At 40.5% G+C, this 19,718-nt stretch overlaps 1 protein-coding gene across 8 annotated transcripts in view; it reads right to left on the reverse strand.

Moving 5' to 3' along the window:
- The window catches only part of LOC128704930 (unc-112-related protein), a 452,607-nt gene that overhangs the window by 64,060 nt on the left and 368,829 nt on the right, over positions 1–19,718 (reverse strand). For all 8 annotated transcript variants that reach the window (XM_070104385.1, XM_070104378.1, XM_070104383.1 and 5 more), the window contains one exon: positions 7,307–7,519. In XM_070104385.1, coding sequence (XP_069960486.1) covers positions 7,307–7,519 — 213 coding nt within the window. The remainder of the gene's footprint in view (positions 1–7,306; positions 7,520–19,718) is intronic.

Raw genomic sequence — 19,718 nt, forward strand, 5'->3', positions numbered from 1 at the left:
AAGAGAAAAAATATTAGTACCATTTATTAATACTATTTGACATGCTGTTACAGAAAGGTTATCATACAAATTTAAGACATAACATTTTAATTCAAGGGGTCAATACCCTTTTTTTTTTTTTTCAACAAGTCGGCCGTCTCCCACCGAGGCAGGGTGACCCAAAGAAGAAAGAAAATCCCCAAAAAGAAAATACTTTCATCATCATTCAACACTTTCACCACACTCACACATTATCACTGTTTTTGCAGAGGTGCTCAGAATACAACAGTTTAGAAGCATATACGTATAAAGATACACAACATATCCCTCCAAACTGCCAATATCCCAAACCCCTCCTTTAAAGTGCAGGCATTGTACTTCCCATTTCCAGGACTCAAGTCCGACTATATGAAAATAACCGGTTTCCCTGAATCCCTTCACTACATATTACCCTGCTCACACTCCAACAGATCGTCAGGTCCCAAGTACCATTCATCTCCATTCACTCCTATCTAACACGCTCACGCACGCTTGCTGGAAGTCCAAGCCCCTCGCCCACAAAACCTCCTTTACCCCCTCTCTCCAACCCTTTCGAGGACGACCCCTACCCCGCCTTCCTTCCCTTATAGATTTATATGCTTTCCATGTCATTCTACTTTGATCCATTCTCTCTAAATGATCAAACCACCTCAACAACCCTCTTCTGCCCTCTGACTAATACTTTTATTAACTCTACACCTTTTCCTAATTTCCACACACTGAATTTTCTGCATAATATTTACACCACACATTGTCCTTAGACAGGATCAGTACCTGTGAAAATGAATCTTTATTAAAAGTTCCCATTAGTTACTCTGAAAGGTTTAAATTTTTTGCACAGTTAAAGATAAGATTATACAATGATATTAACAGTAAAGGATAGTGAGCAAAGTACCCACATCCCATAACACTGTATATCAAGAATCACAAAATTTTTGAAAAACAAAAAACTGCTCATTCCAAAAAAAAAATCATCAGGAAACTTGTAAGCAATACAGTATGAATGTTTACCAACTCTACAGAAACACTAACAGCAAAAAACTAAGGTGTATGTAACACCCCATAAAATTAGTCAGATAATTCCTTTAAAATGTCAAAAGTATACGGGAAGCATTACAAGTAGTAAGGGCTAATGTGACGTCTAGATATGTGTAAAAAATTCCCTAAAATACTACCTTTGCAAGTAATAGTAGGCCATTGGATAACACCATTTTGCTATAACACGGTTGGAAAACTGCGGAATATTTTCAATGAACACCGTAAAAATCAGTTGACACATTAGAGTACATGCAGAAGAAAATGTAGCAGACATTGAATTCTTTCTCCTATTTCTCACAGTGACCCTCAGGTGAAGCCCACTGTCTTACAGTGGATGCCTACATAATACACAACATCCCTCACTAGGTGCTTCATTCATACACATCTAATACCGTATTCAACCTGAGTCAGAGAATCACCTTTTCATCCCATCTCATCTCTAGTTAGTAACCAGGGCACTAAAAGAAATGTTAGTAATCCTGGAACTGGAGAGAAGAAGCTGTGTGTGTTGTAAGAGGCGACTAAAATGCCGGGAGCAAGGGGCTAGTAACCCCTTCTCCTGTATAAATTACTAAATTTAAAGAGAAACTTTCGTTTTTCTTTTTGGGCCACCCTGCCTTGGTGGGATATGGTAGGTTTGTTGAAAGAAGAATAATTGTGCTTATGTGTACCTACGCACAATGGGCTCAAATGTGAGCTTGCTGGAGACAATGTATAAATTATACTGGAACTGAGAGGTCAGACATGAACTGCACCTGTCCATGTGAGGAACCTACCCAGTGTTTATATACCATTGGCTTATCTTCCTTTGAATAATAAAGAGTAAAAGATGAAAGAAACCTGGATGCCATGTGTATACAGTACCTACTTCATATATACAGTGGACCTCCGCATAACGATCACCTCCGAATGCGACCAATTATGTAAGTGTATTTATGTAAGTGCGTTTGTACGTGTATGTTTGGGGGTCTGAAATGGACTAATCTTCTTCACAATATTCCTTATGGGAACAAATTCGGTCAGTACTGGCACCTGAACATACTTCTGGAGTGAAAAAAATATCGTTAACCGGGGGTCCACTGTATTTGTTCATCAATTAGCTAGTACACTGGTATACTGTTTATTTTAGGATGTGTGTGAGAGTTTGTTGATGATGGTGGGATTAAGAGCTAACATCCCATGAACATCCCACCCACCCTTCCTTACAATAATATTTTTATTACTGTAACTGTGAGGGAAATGATAATTTTATTATATTCCTTTATTGTAATTTTTTCTTTTCAACAAACTGGTCATATTCCACTCAGACAGAATGATCCAATAAGAAAAACTAAAGTTTTACTTTTTAAAGTTAGTAATTTATACAGAAGGTTAGATTAGGTTAGGTAAGGTTCGTCAGGAAACAGGACAAGTGTTTCCTGACGCAGGTTTTAGTCAGATGATGACCCACCATTGGAGCTTTTGGTCATCTGACTGAGGCCTTCTGCTGGCTTACCAATCCACCACTTTAAAAATTATGGTTATAGTTATAACCATTTGTGGTTATACATGAAAAAGGTTACTAGCCCTTACTACTGGCATTTCGTTTGCCTCTTATGACATGCATGGCTTACAGAGGAAGAATTTTTTTCCACTTCCCCATGGAGATAAGAGGAAATAACGAACAAGAACTATTAAGAAAACAGAAGAAAACCCAGACTGGTGTGTGTATGTATGTATGTATGTATGTGTGTGTGTGTGTGTGTGTGTGTGTGTGTGTGTGTGTGTGTGTGTGTGTGTATGTATGTATGTATGTATGTATGTATGTATGTATGTATGTATGTATGTATGTATGTATGTGTGTATGTATGCATGTATATATATATATATATATATATATATATATATATATATATATATATATATATATATATATATATATATATATATATATATATAATATATGCACCTGGAGAAGAGAGGAATGCAGAGGAGAGAGAGAGATTTTGGGAGATGTTAAGTGAATGTATAGGAGCCTTTGAACCAAGTGAGAGAGTAATTGTGGTAGGAGACTTGAATGCTAAAGTAGGAGAAACTTTTAGAGAGGGTGTGGTAGGTAAGTTTGGGGTGCCAGGTGTAAATGATAATGGGAGCCCTTTGATTGAACTTTGTATAGAAAGGGGTTTAGTTATAGGTAATACATATTTTAAGAAAAAGAGGATAAATAAGTATACACGATATGATGTAGGGCGAAATGACAGTAGTTTGTTGGATTATGTATTGGTAGATAAAAGACTGTTGAGTAGACTTCAGGATGTACATGTTTATAGAGGGGCCACAGATATATCAGATCACTTTCTAGTTGTAGCTACACTGAGAGTAAAAGGTAGATGGGATACAAGGAGAATAGAAGCATTAGGGAAGAGAGAGGTGAAGGTTTATAAACTAAAAGAGGAGGCAGTTAGGGTAAGATATAAACAGCTATTGGAGGATAGATGGGCTAATGAGAGCATAGGCAATGGGGTCGAAGAGGTATGGGGTAGGTTTAAAAATGTAGTGTTAGAGTGTTCAGCAGAAGTTTGTGGTTACAGGAAAGTGGGTGCAGGAGGGAAGAGGAGCGATTGGTGGAATGATGATGTAAAGAGAGTAGTAAGGGAGAAAAAGTTAGCATATGAGAAGTTTTTACAAAGTAGAAGTGATGCAAGGAGGGAAGAGTATATGGAGAAAAAGAGAGAAGTTAAGAGAGTGGTGAAGCAATGTAAAAAGAGAGCAAATGAGAGAGTGGGTGAGATGTTATCAACAAATTTTGTTGAAAATAAGAAAAAGTTTTGGAGTGAGATTAACAAGTTAAGAAAGCCTAGAGAACAAATGGATTTGTCAGTTAAAAATAGGAGAGGAGAGTTATTAAATGGAGAGTTAGAGGTATTGGGAAGATGGAAGGAATATTTTGAGGAATTGTTAAATGTTGATGAAGATAGGGAAGCTGTGATTTCGTGTATAGGGCAAGGAGGAATAACATCTTGTAGGAGTGAGGAAGAGCCAGTTGTGAGTGTGGGGGAAGTTCGTGAGGCAGTAGGTAAAATGAAAGGGGGTAAGGCAGCCGGGATTGATGGGATAAAGATAGAAATGTTAAAAGCAGGTGGGGATATAGTTTTGGAGTGGTTGGTGCAATTATTTAATAAATGTATGGAAGAGGGTAAGGTACCTAGGGATTGGCAGAGAGCATGCATAGTTCCTTTGTATAAAGGCAATGGGGATAAAAGAGAGTGCAAAAATTATAGGGGGATAAGTCTGTTGAGTGTACCTGGTAAAGTGTATGGTAGAGTTATAATTGAAAGAATTAAGAGTAAGACGGAGAATAGGATAGCAGATGAACAAGGAGGCTTTAGGAAAGGTAGGGGGTGTGTGGACCAGGTGTTTACAGTGAAACATATAAGTGAACAGTATTTAGATAAGGCTAAAGAGGTCTTTGTGGCATTTATGGATTTGGAAAAGGCGTATGACAGGGTGGATAGGGGGGCAATGTGGCAGATGTTGCAAGTGTATGGTGTAGGAGGTAGGTTACTGAAAGCAGTGAAGAGTTTTTACGAGGATAGTGAGGCTCAAGTTAGAGTATGTAGGAAAGAGGGAAATTTTTTCCCAGTAAAAGTAGGCCTTAGACAAGGATGTGTGATGTCACCGTGGTTGTTTAATATATTTATAGATGGGGTTGTAAGAGAAGTAAATGCGAGGGTCTTGGCAAGAGGCGTGGAGTTAAAAGATAAAGAATCACACACAAAGTGGGAGTTGTCACAGCTGCTCTTTGCTGATGACACTGTGCTCTTGGGAGATTCTGAAGAGAAGTTGCAGAGATTGGTGGATGAATTTGGTAGGGTGTGCAAAAGAAGAAAATTAAAGGTGAATACAGGAAAGAGTAAGGTTATGAGGATAACAAAAAGATTAGGTGATGAAAGATTGAATATCAGATTGGAGGGAGAGAGTATGGAGGAGGTGAACGTATTCAGATATTTGGGAGTGGACGTGTCAGCGGATGGGTCTATGAAAGATGAGGTGAATCATAGAATTGATGAGGGAAAAAGAGTGAGTGGTGCACTTAGGAGTCTGTGGAGACAAAGAACTTTGTCCTTGGAGGCAAAGAGGGGAATGTATGAGAGTATAGTTTTACCAACGCTCTTATATGGGTGTGAAGCGTGGGTGATGAATGTTGCAGCGAGGAGAAGGCTGGAGGCAGTGGAGATGTCATGTCTGAGGGCAATGTGTGGTGTGAATATAATGCAGAGAATTCGTAGTTTGGAAGTTAGGAGGAGGTGCGGGATTACCAAAACTGTTGTCCAGAGGGCTGAGGAAGGGTTGTTGAGGTGGTTCGGACATGTAGAGAGAATGGAGCGAAACAGAATGACTTCAAGAGTGTATCAGTCTGTAGTGGAAGGAAGGCGGGGTAGGGGTCGGCCTAGGAAGGGTTGGAGGGAGGGGGTAAAGGAGGTTTTGTGTGCGAGGGGCTTGGACTTCCAGCAGGCATGCGTGAGCGTGTTTGATAGGAGTGAATGGAGACAAATGGTTTTTAATACTTGACGTGCTGTTGGAGTGTGAGCAAAGTAACATTTATGAAGGGATTCAGGGAAACCGGCAGGCCGGACTTGAGTCCTGGAGATGGGAAGTACAGTGCCTGCACTCTGAAGGAGGGGTGTTAATGTTGCAGTTTAAAAACTGTAGTGTAAAGCACCCTTCTGGCAAGACAGTGATGGAGTGAATGATGGTGAAAGTTTTTCTTTTTCGGGCCACCCTGCCTTGGTGGGAATCGGCCGGTGTGATAATAAAAAAAAATATATATACATGTGTAATGTGACTTAAGAGTAAGTAGAAGTAGCAAGATATACCTGTTATCCCACATGTTTATGAAACAGAAATGAAGACACCAGTAATCCTACCATCATGTAAAACAATTACAGGTTTCTATTTCACACTCACTTGGCAGGGCAGTAGTACCTCCATGGGTGATTACTGTCTACTAACCTACTACCTAAGCTTTTTTTTTTATCAAACCAGCAATATTCCACCAAGGCAGGGAGACCTAAAGAGAAAAACAAAAGTTTTTCTTTATAAATTTAGTAATGTATACAGAAGAACGGGTTACTAGCCCTTTCCTCCCAGCATTTTAGTTGCCTCTTACAACACACAGCTTACAGAGGAAGAATTCTGTTCCACTTCCCCACAGAGGCTACCTAGGTTTATTGTAATACATTTATTAATATGTATTAAATAGCTTACATTTGCAAAAGCATTCTGGTAGTTAGTTTCACAGCAGTGAGAGAGACAACAGCCCTGAGGCCATCACAACCCTTAACCCAACAATAATAACATGCCAAGAGCCTTGAAAAGCTTTTCTCATGATATTTATTTAGTTCTAGGTAGTAGGGTGGTAGACAGCAACTGCCCAGGAAGGTACTAACGTCCTGCCAAGTGAGTGTGAAATGGAAGCCTGTAATTGTTTTATATGATGGTAGGATAGCTGGTGTCTTTTTCTGTCTCATAAACATGCAAGATTTCAGGTACATCTTGCTACTTCTACTTACACTTAGGTCACACTACACTTGCATATACAGTGGACCCCCGGTTTACGATCAGCTCCCAATGCGACCAATTATGTATGTGTATTTATGTAAGTGTGTTTGTACGTGTATGTTTGGGGGTCTGAAATGGACTAATCTAATTCACAATATTCCTTATGGAAGCAAATTCGGTCAGTAATGGCACCTGAACATACTTCTGGAATGAAATAATATCGTAAGACAGGGGTCCACTGTACAAGCATATTCATATATACACACACACTCCTCTGGGTTTTCTTCTATTTTCTTACTAGTTCTTGTTCTTGTTTATTTCCACTTATCTCCATGGGCAAGTGGAACAGAATTCTTCCTCCATAAGCCATGCGTGTTGTAAGAGATGACTAAAATCCCAGGAGCATGGGGATAGTAACCCATTCTCCTGTATACATTCCTAAAGTTAAAGAGAGAAGATTTTTTCTTTCTTTTTTTGGGCCACCCTGCCTCAGTGGGATATGGCCAGTTTATTGAAAGAAGAAAGAAGAAGACATAGATCTTACCCTCTATTATTATTATTCTATACTTTTATCACATCAATTTGAGGGTGAATACAATCTTTTTTTTAGTATCCAAAATACACATATTATTTAGTTGTTTTGCATACATGCAATTCAAATTCCATGACACACCCATGTACAACATACACGTATTTGAAAAGCGCTGACCTTTCCTCGGATGCGTCGCACAAATCGTGGAGCCAAGTAGTGTTCTGGTTGGATGTCCAGACTCTCTGGGTTAAGAACCGGGGCAGGAGCAGGGTGCTGCATAGACAGGAAGGCCAAGATAGACTTAACTTCACTGTCATATGTTGAGTCAGCCAGGGATTTGCCTTTAGATGCCAATCGCATAGCAGCCATCCACCGTGCATACTGCTCTTCCTATATGAAAATAAAATAATCATTCTTTAGATGATACAGGACACAATGAAATTTTATATTATTTTGTACACTATTATTTATTAAGTTTTCATACTTAGATTTAGTTCTCAGTTTTTTTTACCATATCGGCTGTCTACCACCAAGGTAGGTGGTAGACAGCCTGTATAAATTTAGTAATTTATGCAGAAGGGGTTACTAGCCCCTTGCTCCTTGCATTTTAGTTGCCTCTTATGACACACATGGCTTAACCCCTTCAGTATCAATCCTGTAATATCACGGCATTGAAGTCAGTGTTCGTCTGGAGACAGGACAAAATACTCCTTGAATATTTCACTATCATCAACTCTACAGCTTATTTATCTATCACAGTTCATCCAATAAGAAATAATAAACAATATAAATGATGCAGAAACCTGATATATACTCTAGCATGAATAAAATATGTCATTATGTAACAGGTGGAGGCGGCCACAACCGCTCCCTCTTTGTTGTGGTAAACACTGCTATCTAGTGACGGCCTTTTGAAGCCGTCTATTATTATAATTATTACGATGTAGTACATTATTATTATATATGTATTATTATATATATATTATTATTATTATTATTATTGTATTATATTATTATTGTATTATATTATATGATGGGGTCCACCTCTGATGTAAATTGTGGGACCCATAGCCTCGGAGAAGTGGATAAAAAGGCTTCAATGAAGAATATTTGGATTTCTTCCTAAAGCCGTTTGAATATTCCATTTCTCCTACCACCCCATCTTTTCATTCTTTTTTACCAATAGGTATATTTTATTACATAATATGGTACAGAAGATTTGAGAGATACATTGTTGATATAAAGGTGGCATATAAGGTACATGCTGTTACGTGTGTATCACCGATTATAAGGCGAAAATCTCATCCAGCTCCTCAGAGCTGGGGCGTGTGCCCAAAATACAGCAGGCATTACCCCTTTGAACAGCCGCACTGAGCCGCTGGAACAGAAAACTAGCTGCCCTGGGATCCCTAGTTACCCTGATGAGTCTTTTTCCCAGCTCTTTAAGGAATTCAGATGCACTCTTTCCCCATGAGCCAAGGGTCTCTGAGCCTATGGGAACAAACATATAATGATGGGCAAGTTCTCCATATTTTCTAGACTTTTGGGACTCCCTGAAGCTGGCAGCTGCCCCTCCTTCCTCCCTGGTGTATGGGAGATAGGTATCAGCCAAGGTAGATGCACATGTATAGTCCCACACCACCTGCTTCCCATCTGTCCAGGCTTGAAGGGTGATACCATCTGGATGCTTCTGGCTGCCATCAGATCTGCATAGTTGGGGTGGCTCTCTTACTGCTGGGCATCCAGCTGTTGTGAGGCTCCTCTTGATAATGTTATTAACCTCCTCATGTTTTGCATTCTTTCCCTCGGATTTATGGCACACAAGACCATGGTACCCGAATCGGTCTGCTGCTTCACTGCCACAAATACACCTGTGTTCGGCGAGAATAGGGGCGGCAAGTCGAAGGGCAACACCGATGCGGATGGTCTGTGGGTCGAGGCGTGTGCCAAGGCTGGAGTTGGGAACAGCCAACAGAAAGTCCCCAGCATGAGGGGCTCTCACTGCCAGGAGGCGGGCTCTATCCTTCCCTGACACTTTGAAGCATTGTTGAGGCTATATTTTCCATTATTGAACCATCCCAGTGCGATTGTTTGTAGTTGTTGGGGGGAGCAGGTCTGGTTTCAGAGCCCGTTAGATTATCCCAGATCACTGCTCCGTCAATGAATTTTTGGTCCTGGACTCCAATCTTGTCCCTAAGATGTTCAGGGAGAATCGCTGCTACAAGCTCTCTGGATGCAATACACGAGGACAGAAAAGCAGGTAACGCAATCTGTGATTACTTGCAGACACCAATGCCTCCTAGTCTGACTGGAAGTGTAGCTTGGTTCCACTGCCCGTCTTCTAGAGTAAGGTTAAGAACTTTCGTGAAAATCTGCCTCAGAATACTGTCATATTCGTGCTGTATAGGGTTATCATATGAAGGTGCACATCTTAGGAAATATGTCAACCTGGGCAGACTCGAGCACTTTGTGAGAAGGTACAAGGCATCGTGGGTGTCCAGATTGCCTATTCGTTGTTCCATTCTCCTTAACTCTTCCAATTTCTTCCTGAGAATTGTGTCAATGGCATTGCTTCCCAGAGGTGCTCCTAGCAAGACACTATTTGTGGGGGCAATGACTGCTGCTCCTGGTAGTTTTGATCTCACTGCATTTATCACTTGTTGACTGACTGAGATGATTTCACGTTTGGATGGATTCAGGATGAGACCCATTTCCTGTCCCCGTGTCATTACCTGTGTAAGGTCATGTAGGAGGGACTCCTTTGTACCTGCTAGTGTGCCATCATCTAGGAACCAGATGTTTGGCTCGCTGGTCAGTCTGACTGTGTGTTGCAACCCCTGAATGGGTTACAATGATTATTATGTATATATATAATGTATATTACCTTTTCATTTAATTTTATATTGCTTATATTTGCAATAATAGCTAAATCGTAAATGTATGACTTTATATTATTATTTGACTGTTATATTGTTATTTAGCTTATGTTGTTAGGATGTGTATAAAATGTGCTCAGTTAGGCTTGATTGTCAAACTACTGTAATTATCGCTTGTCGCTTGTTATACTGCCGGCTTCTGAGCTGCAGTTGTCCACGTAGCTATCACGTGATCGAGGGGGGGGGGTGTCCTCACCTCTCGAAAAGTATTCAGTCTGCTGGAGACTCGCTTGCTGGTTGGACAGATTGTCTGTCTCACTATTCTTGTTAGTTCTGTAGAACTTTGTTCACAGAACATTGTAAAGACTTAGTGATTTTCGACGTTGTACTGAGGTTGTGTGTCACATAGACACTCTGAGTATCTCAGGTCCTTAGCTATAGCTTCTGACCTAATTTTGTACTGGTTCCTGTGTATTGTCACAGTCACAGTTTTATCTATGCTGAACAAAGATTCAGTATTATGGGAGTTTTGTAACTTTTGTGGAGGATCTGCTGATGGTCCCTACTTAGTGTCGTTATATTATTTCCCAGTTCCTGATTCTGTGTCGCAGTCGCTTGATATTGCATTGCTATTGGGCTTAGCATTCTTTGTCGTTCAAGCAGACTGTTCGGGTTGCCAGTCGGTCAAGAAGTTAGTTTATTTGAGGACTTTGTCAGTCACTTGTTTAAGTCTAATTCGAGTCTTGAGACACAGCTAACTACTTAAGAGCACTTATACGCATACACACACTTGTACATATTTGTAATATCTTATTAAATGTTAATGTACCTGACGGTACTTAAGAATTATAAATGTGATATGTGCTTTCAGCACAATAATATTGAACTCGAGAGATTGATTTTATTTTGATTGCTGTAATTAATTTAATTTGATAATATACCTCTAGACAACTTACTACTTAATAAATTTATTAAATTTTAATTTCTCTAGTTAGTAGCCTACCAGTTGTAATCCTAAAGCACTATTGAATAATACTGATTTATAATGGATAATTGGACAAGGATACTGACTACTTGTTACGAAAACCCAGTAACAGGCTGGATGCTAGAAGGGCAGTCCTTTCTAGTATTCACTGGAGATCTCTAAGCTTTTAGAATCGCGTTTTTTGTAACAAATGGGGGCCCGTCCGGGATGCTCTTGATCCAAGGTGTTGGAGAAATTGTCCAGTTTGACATACTAGTACTTCTATGATCAAACACTTTTGAGTACTTTCCTAATCTGAAGACTTTGAGTTTAGTCTTGTACGACATACCAGGTGGATGTATGTACTTGACTGAGTCTCTTGATCCAAGGAGATGGAAATACTGTTTATGAGTTCTAACTCTAAGACAACTAACACTAAAATTCCTATTAGGATTATAGTTTCCCATAATCACTCTCTCGTAGTACAATTATTTTCGTGATGTATGCCAAAGTGAAACAGTTAATTGATACTCTGACTTTGTCTGAGTTAAGTACATTAAAACTTCAGACGTGTTGGCAAGTAGCCCAATATCTCGGTGTGACGTATAACAGGAATTACACCGCAGAAACTGTCAGAGCATTAATTAAAGATATATTGTTTCCTGCTCATACAGAGATGTCTGATTATGATTCAGATTCAGAAAGTCTAGTGTCACAATTAGGAAATATGGCTCTATTTGAAGTTGATGAAAGAGCAACTAGAGCAGTAGTGAGCCTCGTGTCTGAGCCTAGTGTAGCTCAGTTCTCGCTCGCTCCTTCCTTCACTGACACTATAGTACAGAGTATAGCTGGTAGTATGACACAGCCTAATACTAGTACAGTGTATACTACACCTGTATTTACTTATCCTAGACCAGATCTAGACACTCTAGAGACGGCTGGACCAAGTGTCCGACCTAAGGACCGTCCAGACCATGTTAATTTCCCTACTCCTCCATTACCCACTGGTCCTATCTCTCAGGAACAGTTTGAGAGGTTTGAACGCCTCCTTATGTTGCAGACTGCACAAATAGAGGCACAGAGGAAATTGAACGAAGAAGATTTCCAGAGAGAAAATGTTCGTCTGTTAAGACAACAGACTGATAGATCACAGGACACATTTAATGTGCAGAAAGCTGCATCCATGGTTCCTAAGTTTTTTGAAAGTGACTTAGACACATATTTTGATGTGTTTGAGAACCAGGCTCGTGCTATGAACTGGCCACGTAAGCACTGGGCAACATTGCTTCATACAGCTTTGACGGGAAGAGCTCAAACTTGTACGGCTGCTTTACCATTTGCTAAGTACATTAGTTATGACGCTGTCAAACAAACTATTCTAGAGACATATAACTTGTTACCTGTAAGTTATCAAAGAGCATTTCGTACGTTACAACGACGACAAGATCAAACTTGTGTAGAGTTTGCTCGTGAGAAAAAAGTTGCTTTTGAGAGGTGGTGTAGAGCTGCCAAGTGTAACAACTACGGCAGCCTTGTTCAGTTGTTACTACATGAAGAATTTAACAACTGTATGTCTGCTGACATACAAGAATATCTGATCGATCATACTACCTCAGATATTCTGGAAACTGCAGCATTAGCAGACAATTACGAAATTTCTCACAAACTTGTACGTATTAAAACACACAGAAACAAGGTAACTAAAGATTGTCCTAGAAGTTGGCAACCTAAATCAGCTGCTCATTGCCGGCCTGATGTACCTGCTACTGTAACTTCTCGTACCTTTACCAGGAAAACTCACGATCCTGAATCTGTCTCTGTGGCTAGACAGAAATCTGATATCGAGAAGAAGAAAGTTAAATGTGCATATTGTAACAGAAAAGGACATACTAGAGAGTATTGCTATAAGTTAGAAAGAGATACGAGAAACAGTCGTGCGGCTGGCGCCCCCACTCAAGTCGTATCCTCTTCCGAGCAACAAAGGCACCAAAATCCTAGCAATTCCTCTTATCCTACTGTTTTAGATAATGTTACTCAGGATAGATGACTAGCGTCAGAAAGTGTATCTGACGAAAAGATTCGTTCAGCAATGAGTCCTTACTTTTCGAGAGATAAAGTAGGATTTGACGAATCACATCTAACTGAGATAATTTCTTTCAGAGACACTGGCAGTTATCTCACGTTATTAAGAGAAGATGTACTGCCCATAACTGACGATACCTATTGCAAGATAGATGTATTGTTAGAAGCCTATGGAGGGGCTGTTATAAAAGTGCCTCTGCACAAAGTTTATATTGAAACAAGCTATTATACTGGTTATATTTCAGTGGGTATATCCAGTGGTGTATTTCCCATCAGGTCAGTGGACTTGTTGATAGGGAACGATATCCTTCATGCTGGTATATGTAAAGAACCACTTGTGATTGATAATAACACTGATGATAATTATGCCATTGAAGCTTGTAGAGAGAAACCTATTTTATTTCCTCTCAGCGCAATTACTAGAGCTATGTCAAAGATTCAACAACCATCCTTGTCGCCTGTTGAATTAGTGGATGACAATGATTTGGGGTTGAATATGTTGTTTAGTGACGCTCTGCGCCCCGGGTCATTAACACTGACTCCCCCCGGTCATCAACCTAGTCAGGACACAACTGACGTTAAATTTCTTACTCATGATGATTTAATCAAGGATCAGTTTGTTGATCAGTCACTGGAAAGACTGAGAGATATAGCAGTTACTGAGAGTGAAGCAAAGGATCTCGATAATTGTTACTACTATAGTAACGGTGTACTGATGGAGAAAAATACATGTAAGTTGTCAGCTGATAGTGTTTCTACCACAGTCAAGAATCTAGTTGTGTTACCAGTTACATTTCGTGAACAAGCCATTGATTTTGCTCACAATAGTCCCATAGGAGGACATTTGGGTGTCAAGAAGACACTCGGTAAACTGGCAAAACATTTTACTTGGCCAAAGATGAAGGAAACAGTAGCTGATCATGTGCGACGTTGCCACGTGTGTCAAGTGACAGGCAAGCCAGCGCACACACCTCCACCTGCGCCTCTCATTCCTATCACCGTGCATGGTGAACCATTCTCACGTCTTATTATTGATTGTGTTGGTCCTTTGCCTAGAACCAAACTAGGAAACCAATACTTATTTACTATTATGGACGCTGCAACACGCTATCCCGAAGCTATTCCTATGAGAAAAATTAATGCTCGTGCTATTGTGAGAGCGTTGATGAAATTTTTCTCCCAGGTTGGATTGCCACGAGAGATACAATCAGATCAGGGATCTAATTTCACTTCTAAGATCTTTCGAGAAGCATTATCCCACCTAGGAATAAAGTCTGTACTTTCAACCAGTTATCATCCACAGTCACAAGGTGCTCTAGAGAGATTTCATCAGACATTGAAGTCTATGATGAGAGCTTATTGTGAGCATTTTTCTAGAGACTGGGATGAGGGTATACCTTTTCTTCTGTTCGCTATGAGAGAAAGTGAGCAAGAAAGTCTCGGGTTTAGTCCGTTTGAACTAATATTCGGACACCAAGTGCGTGGTCCTCTCGCAGTGTTAAAAGACGTGTGGACAGGAAAATCAAATCCATCATTGAGTACTTCACCTTCATTAATGCAGCAACATTTGACAGCCGCTAGAGAGCTAGCTTCGAAAAACCTAGTTTCAGCCCAAGCTAGAATGAAGCAACATTATGACAAGCGTGCTGTCTCTCGTTCTTTTAAAGCAGGAGATAAGGTGATGGCTCGGAAATTAGTACCAGGTCATGCTCTACAAGCCAGGTATGATGGTCCCCTGGAAGTAGTGAAAAAGCTTAGCGACGTAAATTATTTGGTACGTACGCCTGGGAAAAAGAAATCTGATCATGTGTACCATGTTAACCAGCTTAAGATATACTACGCTAGTCCTCTACCTACTACTTCTATTCTTCCTAGGACAGAGGAAGAAAACGTCAGTCTACCTGACATCTCTAGAGGTATAGAGGTGCGTTTAGAAAATTCTGTGACTCTACAGTCACTAGACGATTTTCTTAGTAACCTTGAGATTGATAAAGCTGGTGATGTTAAAAACATGATTTTGCATTTCCCTGAATTGTTCAGTGATGTTCCTAAACATTGTACTCTGGGTGTACATGACGTTGATGTACAGGGAGCATCACCCATTAAGCAATCACCATATAGGATGAGTCCAACAAAGCATAAAGCATTGAGAGAAGAGGTTGATTTTCTGTTATCTCACGGACTTATTGAACGCAGTAAAAGTCCATGGGCATCTCCCTGTATTTTAGTGCCTAAACCTGACGGTAGTTTCAGGATGTGCACTGATTACAGGAAAGTGAACTCTGTCACCTCGCCTGATGGTTATCCTCTACCTCGCATTGACGACCTTATTGACCGTGTGTCAGGAGCCCAGTTTGTCAGCCGTTTAGATCTCTTACGAGGCTATTATCAAGTCCCGCTTACTGAACGTGCTCAAGAAATATCTGCTTTTACTGTTCAAGATGGATTGTTTAACTACCTCGTCACCCCCTTCGGCCTATGTAACGCGGCTTCTTCATTCCAACGTATAATGAACGAGTTGACTCACAACTTAGAAGGAGTAGAAGCCTACCTTGACGACTTAGTGGTGTACAGTGACGAGTGGGAACAGCACTTGACGCGTCTCAGAGCATTGTTTGAGAGACTGGCGCACTACAACTTCACTGTTAACTTAGCTAAATGTAGTTTTGGTCAAGCCAAGATTACCTATCTAGGTTTTTGTATCGGCCAAGGTGGGGTTGCTCCTATTGAGGCTAAGGTTCGTGCAATTTCTGAATTTCCAGTGCCACAGGATAGGAAAGGAGTACAGAGATTCCTGGGTATGGCAGGATATTATCGCAGGTTCTGTCCAAACTTTTCTCAGATTGCAGCTCCTCTCACTGAGCTTACTAGTAGCAAAGTTCAGTTCACCTGGACTAGAGATTGTTCAGACTCGTTCAAAAGGTTGAAGCGCTTGCTATCCTCTGCTCCTGTGTTGAAGAGTCCTAATTTCAATCTTCCCTTCTTTTTACATATAGATGCGAGTGGCTATGCAGTGGGTGCTGTGCTGCTCCAACAGTCAACATCCACTGATATTCTCCATCCTATATGTTACTATTCATCTAAGCTTAAACGACACCAGAAAAATTATGCCACTATTGAGAAAAAGGCTCTAGCTCTTGTGGTGTCCTTGGAACATTTTGACGTGTATTTGGGCACTTCCCCATTTAAAATTAACGTTTTTTCAGACCACAATCCACTCACCTATATAAACACCATGAAGAGTAAAAATGCTAGGATCATGAGGTGGGCCCTCAGAATCCAACCTTATTCTATTAGCATAAAACACATAAGTGGTCATTGTAATGTAATTGCTGACGCTCTGTCACGTCCTTAATAATTATCAGTTACATTAAATTAACGTAACTTTATGCCCAAATACGTTTTGTTACTTGCTATGTCAAATTCAGTAAAGTAACTTAATCCCTCCAGCCCATATTAACTATATATACTCATGTCATGTCTAATTATTATATTTATATATTCACAGTAATGTTGTGTGAGGAGGAGACAAGCTGAGTGTTGAGTGAGTAGTGTGGTGCGGGTGATGTACTGCGTGACGCAACACTGTCTTGCCGCAGACCCCCCCCCCCTCACTACACACCTTAAGCTGTTTCATACTCAGATGTTCATACTGCCTCGCATTCCACAACCACTACTTAAGAGTGGAATGCAGTCTCCTCTACTATGATCGAGCCTCAACGTGCCCTCCTTGTCAGCGCTATCCTGTCTCTACACTGATGTATATAACCACGAGTATGAAGAGATACGATACTGTGTACTGCCCTAGTACCTAGGGGCATATCCTAGTGACGGACGCTGTGAAATTGTAGAGGTGCTTGGCACAAGAGACTAATATTTATTTTGATAATAATATTGATATGAGTAACCAGAAATGATGTGAAAAACAACATGCAACTCCTAGTGCGACCCTCTGTCGTGTTGGGGGGGTGTTGCAACCCCTGAATGGGTTACAATGATTATTATGTATATATATAATGTATATTACCTTTTCATTTAATTTTATATTGCTTATATTTGCGATAATAGCTAAATCGTAAATGTATGACTTTATATTATTATTTGACTGTTATATTGTTATTTAGCTTATGTTGTTAGGATGTGTATAAAATGTGCTCAGTTAGGCTTGATTGTCAAACTACTGTAATTATCGCTTGTCGCTCGTTATACTGCCGGCTTCTGAGCTGCAGTTGTCCACGTAGCTATCACGTGATCGAGGGGGGGGTGTCCTCATCTCTCAAAAAGTATTCAGTCTGCTGGAGACTCGCTTGCTGGTTGGACAGATTGTCTGTCTCATTATTCTTGTTAGTTCTGTAGAACTTTGTTCACAGAACATTATAAAGACTTAGTGATTTTCGACGTTGTACTGAGGTTGTGTGTCACATAGACACTCTGAGTATCTCAGGTCCTTAGCTATAGCTTCTGACCTAATTTTGTACTGGTTCCTGTGTATTGTCACAGTCACAGTTTTATCTATGCTGAACAAAGATTCAGTATTATGGGAGTTTTGTAACTTTTGTGGAGGATCTGCTGATGGTCCCTACTTAGTGTCGTTATATTATTTCCCAGTTCCTGATTCTGTGTCGCAGTCGCTTGATATTGCATTGCTATTGGGCTTAGCATTCTTTGTCGTTCAAGCAGACTGTTCGGGTTGCCAGTCGGTCAAGAAGTTAGTTTATTTGAGGACTTTGTCAGTCACTTGTTTAAGTCTAATTCGAGTCTTGAGACACAGCTAACTACTTAAGAGCACTTATACGCATACACACACTTGTACATATTTGTAATATCTTATTAAATGTTAATGTACCTGACGGTACTTAAGAATTATAAATGTGATATGTGCTTTCAGCACAATAATATTGAACTCGAGAGATTGATTTTATTTTGATTGCTGTAATTAATTTAATTTGATAATATACCTCTAGACAACTTACTACTTAATAAATTTATTAAATTTTAATTTCTCTAGTTAGTAGCCTACCAGTTGTAATCCTAAAGCACTATTGAATAATACTGATTTATAATGGATAATTGGACAAGGATACTGACTACTTGTTACGAAAACCCAGTAACAGGCTGGATGCTAGAAGGGCAGTCCTTTCTAGTATTCACTGAAGATCTCTAAGCTTTTAGAATCGCGTTTTTTGTAACACTGTGATTTCCCTAACTGCTATACAGAAGAGAAATGGTGCAAGAGGATCTCCTTGTTGGACACCGTACGATGATGTGATTTCATGCTCTCCAAAGAGAAGCATCGATTCCTTGCTATACCCAGCTGAAACAAAAGGGAAGAGACCAGAGAAATGTTCTTGTACTGCTGCTAATATCACGTCTCTTTTCAGGAGATTGAATGCATTCTTGAAATCTAATTTACCACTGCATTGTCCTCAGGCAGGTTGTTGATATATGCCCTTGTTGCATGAACCGCTGCTTCACTTCCTTGAGAGACCTCAAAGCCAAGCTGGTTTGGTTGAATCATCATGGCTGCCTGTGCACGAATACTTCGGACAGCAGCTTTGGATACGAGGTGGCGTAATGTGTTGCCTACTGCAATTGGCCGAATTCCTCCATCCTTCTTTTTAAGTGCACAAAGTGTTGCACCAAAAAAGAAAGGTCTAATTTCATCAGGAATCAGACCAGCCAAGGAATTGTTGACGAACCTTGTGATCTCTGAAAGCAGTGTCTCTGCAATTTCCCCAATAACTGGATTAACCATTTCCTTTAAATGCTGTGGCCTTATTCCAGTGTAACCCCCAGCAGAGCCAGATGGGAACGACATTATTGCTCTGTAAATGTCTGAGTCTTCCACAATCAATGGTTCCATAGTGGGGACAGAGGTGTTGGAACTGTTGGTGCTACTGGTTTCCCTGGCAGGGTGTTTTCCTCTAAGTGCTTCAGCCGTGTCAGCATCCCTGGGAGCAACTGTATCTTCACTGGTAATAATTCTGATTGCCCCCACTGTGTTGCCCTCTTCAATTTTCTTGCTCACCTGGACTCTGACTTTTTTCACTGTCAGTAGAGTGAGTGGGGGTTCTGCCTCTCCCTTTTTTGTGCTTACGGGGAAGGCGAATGAGGTTATCAACTCTAGGAAAATCTCTTAAGGATTTAATTATCATTGAGGCTAGCCTCTTTCCCCTTCTTTCCGGCACAGCTAAGCAGACACTGCCAAAAAGTAGCAAGTTGTGCCATGCCTTGATGGTTAGTGGAGCATTTAAGATAGTGGAACCATCATTTACTTTTTTCAGGAGGTCTGTAAGTTTCCCAGCTGTGTAAGGACGGGCTGCTTTGGGAATATGTGTGAATGTCCTCATACCTGTTGCTTTAATTGCTTCCAAGAGATTGTCTGATGAGATGAGATCTGTTGGAGTGGGTTCAGGTGCCTGAGGTGGCTCTGGATCATCACTTTCCACAGGAGGACATCCTGAACCAGGGCAACTACCGTGTTTGCGGAGGAAACCATTAGAGTTGAGACAACGAAGCTGTAAGCATGACCGACACTTGCCTCTCCTAGTATTGCCAGCCGTGCCATTTCCCTGGCTGCTTGCTTCCTCCTATTATACTATTATTATTTTGTTTTTTTTCAACAAGTCGGCCGTCTCCCACCGAGGCAGGGTGACCCAAAAAAAGA

The sequence above is a fragment of the Cherax quadricarinatus genome, chromosome 91 (genome assembly GCF_038502225.1).
Source record: "Cherax quadricarinatus isolate ZL_2023a chromosome 91, ASM3850222v1, whole genome shotgun sequence".
NCBI lineage: Eukaryota > Metazoa > Arthropoda > Malacostraca > Decapoda > Parastacidae > Cherax > Cherax quadricarinatus.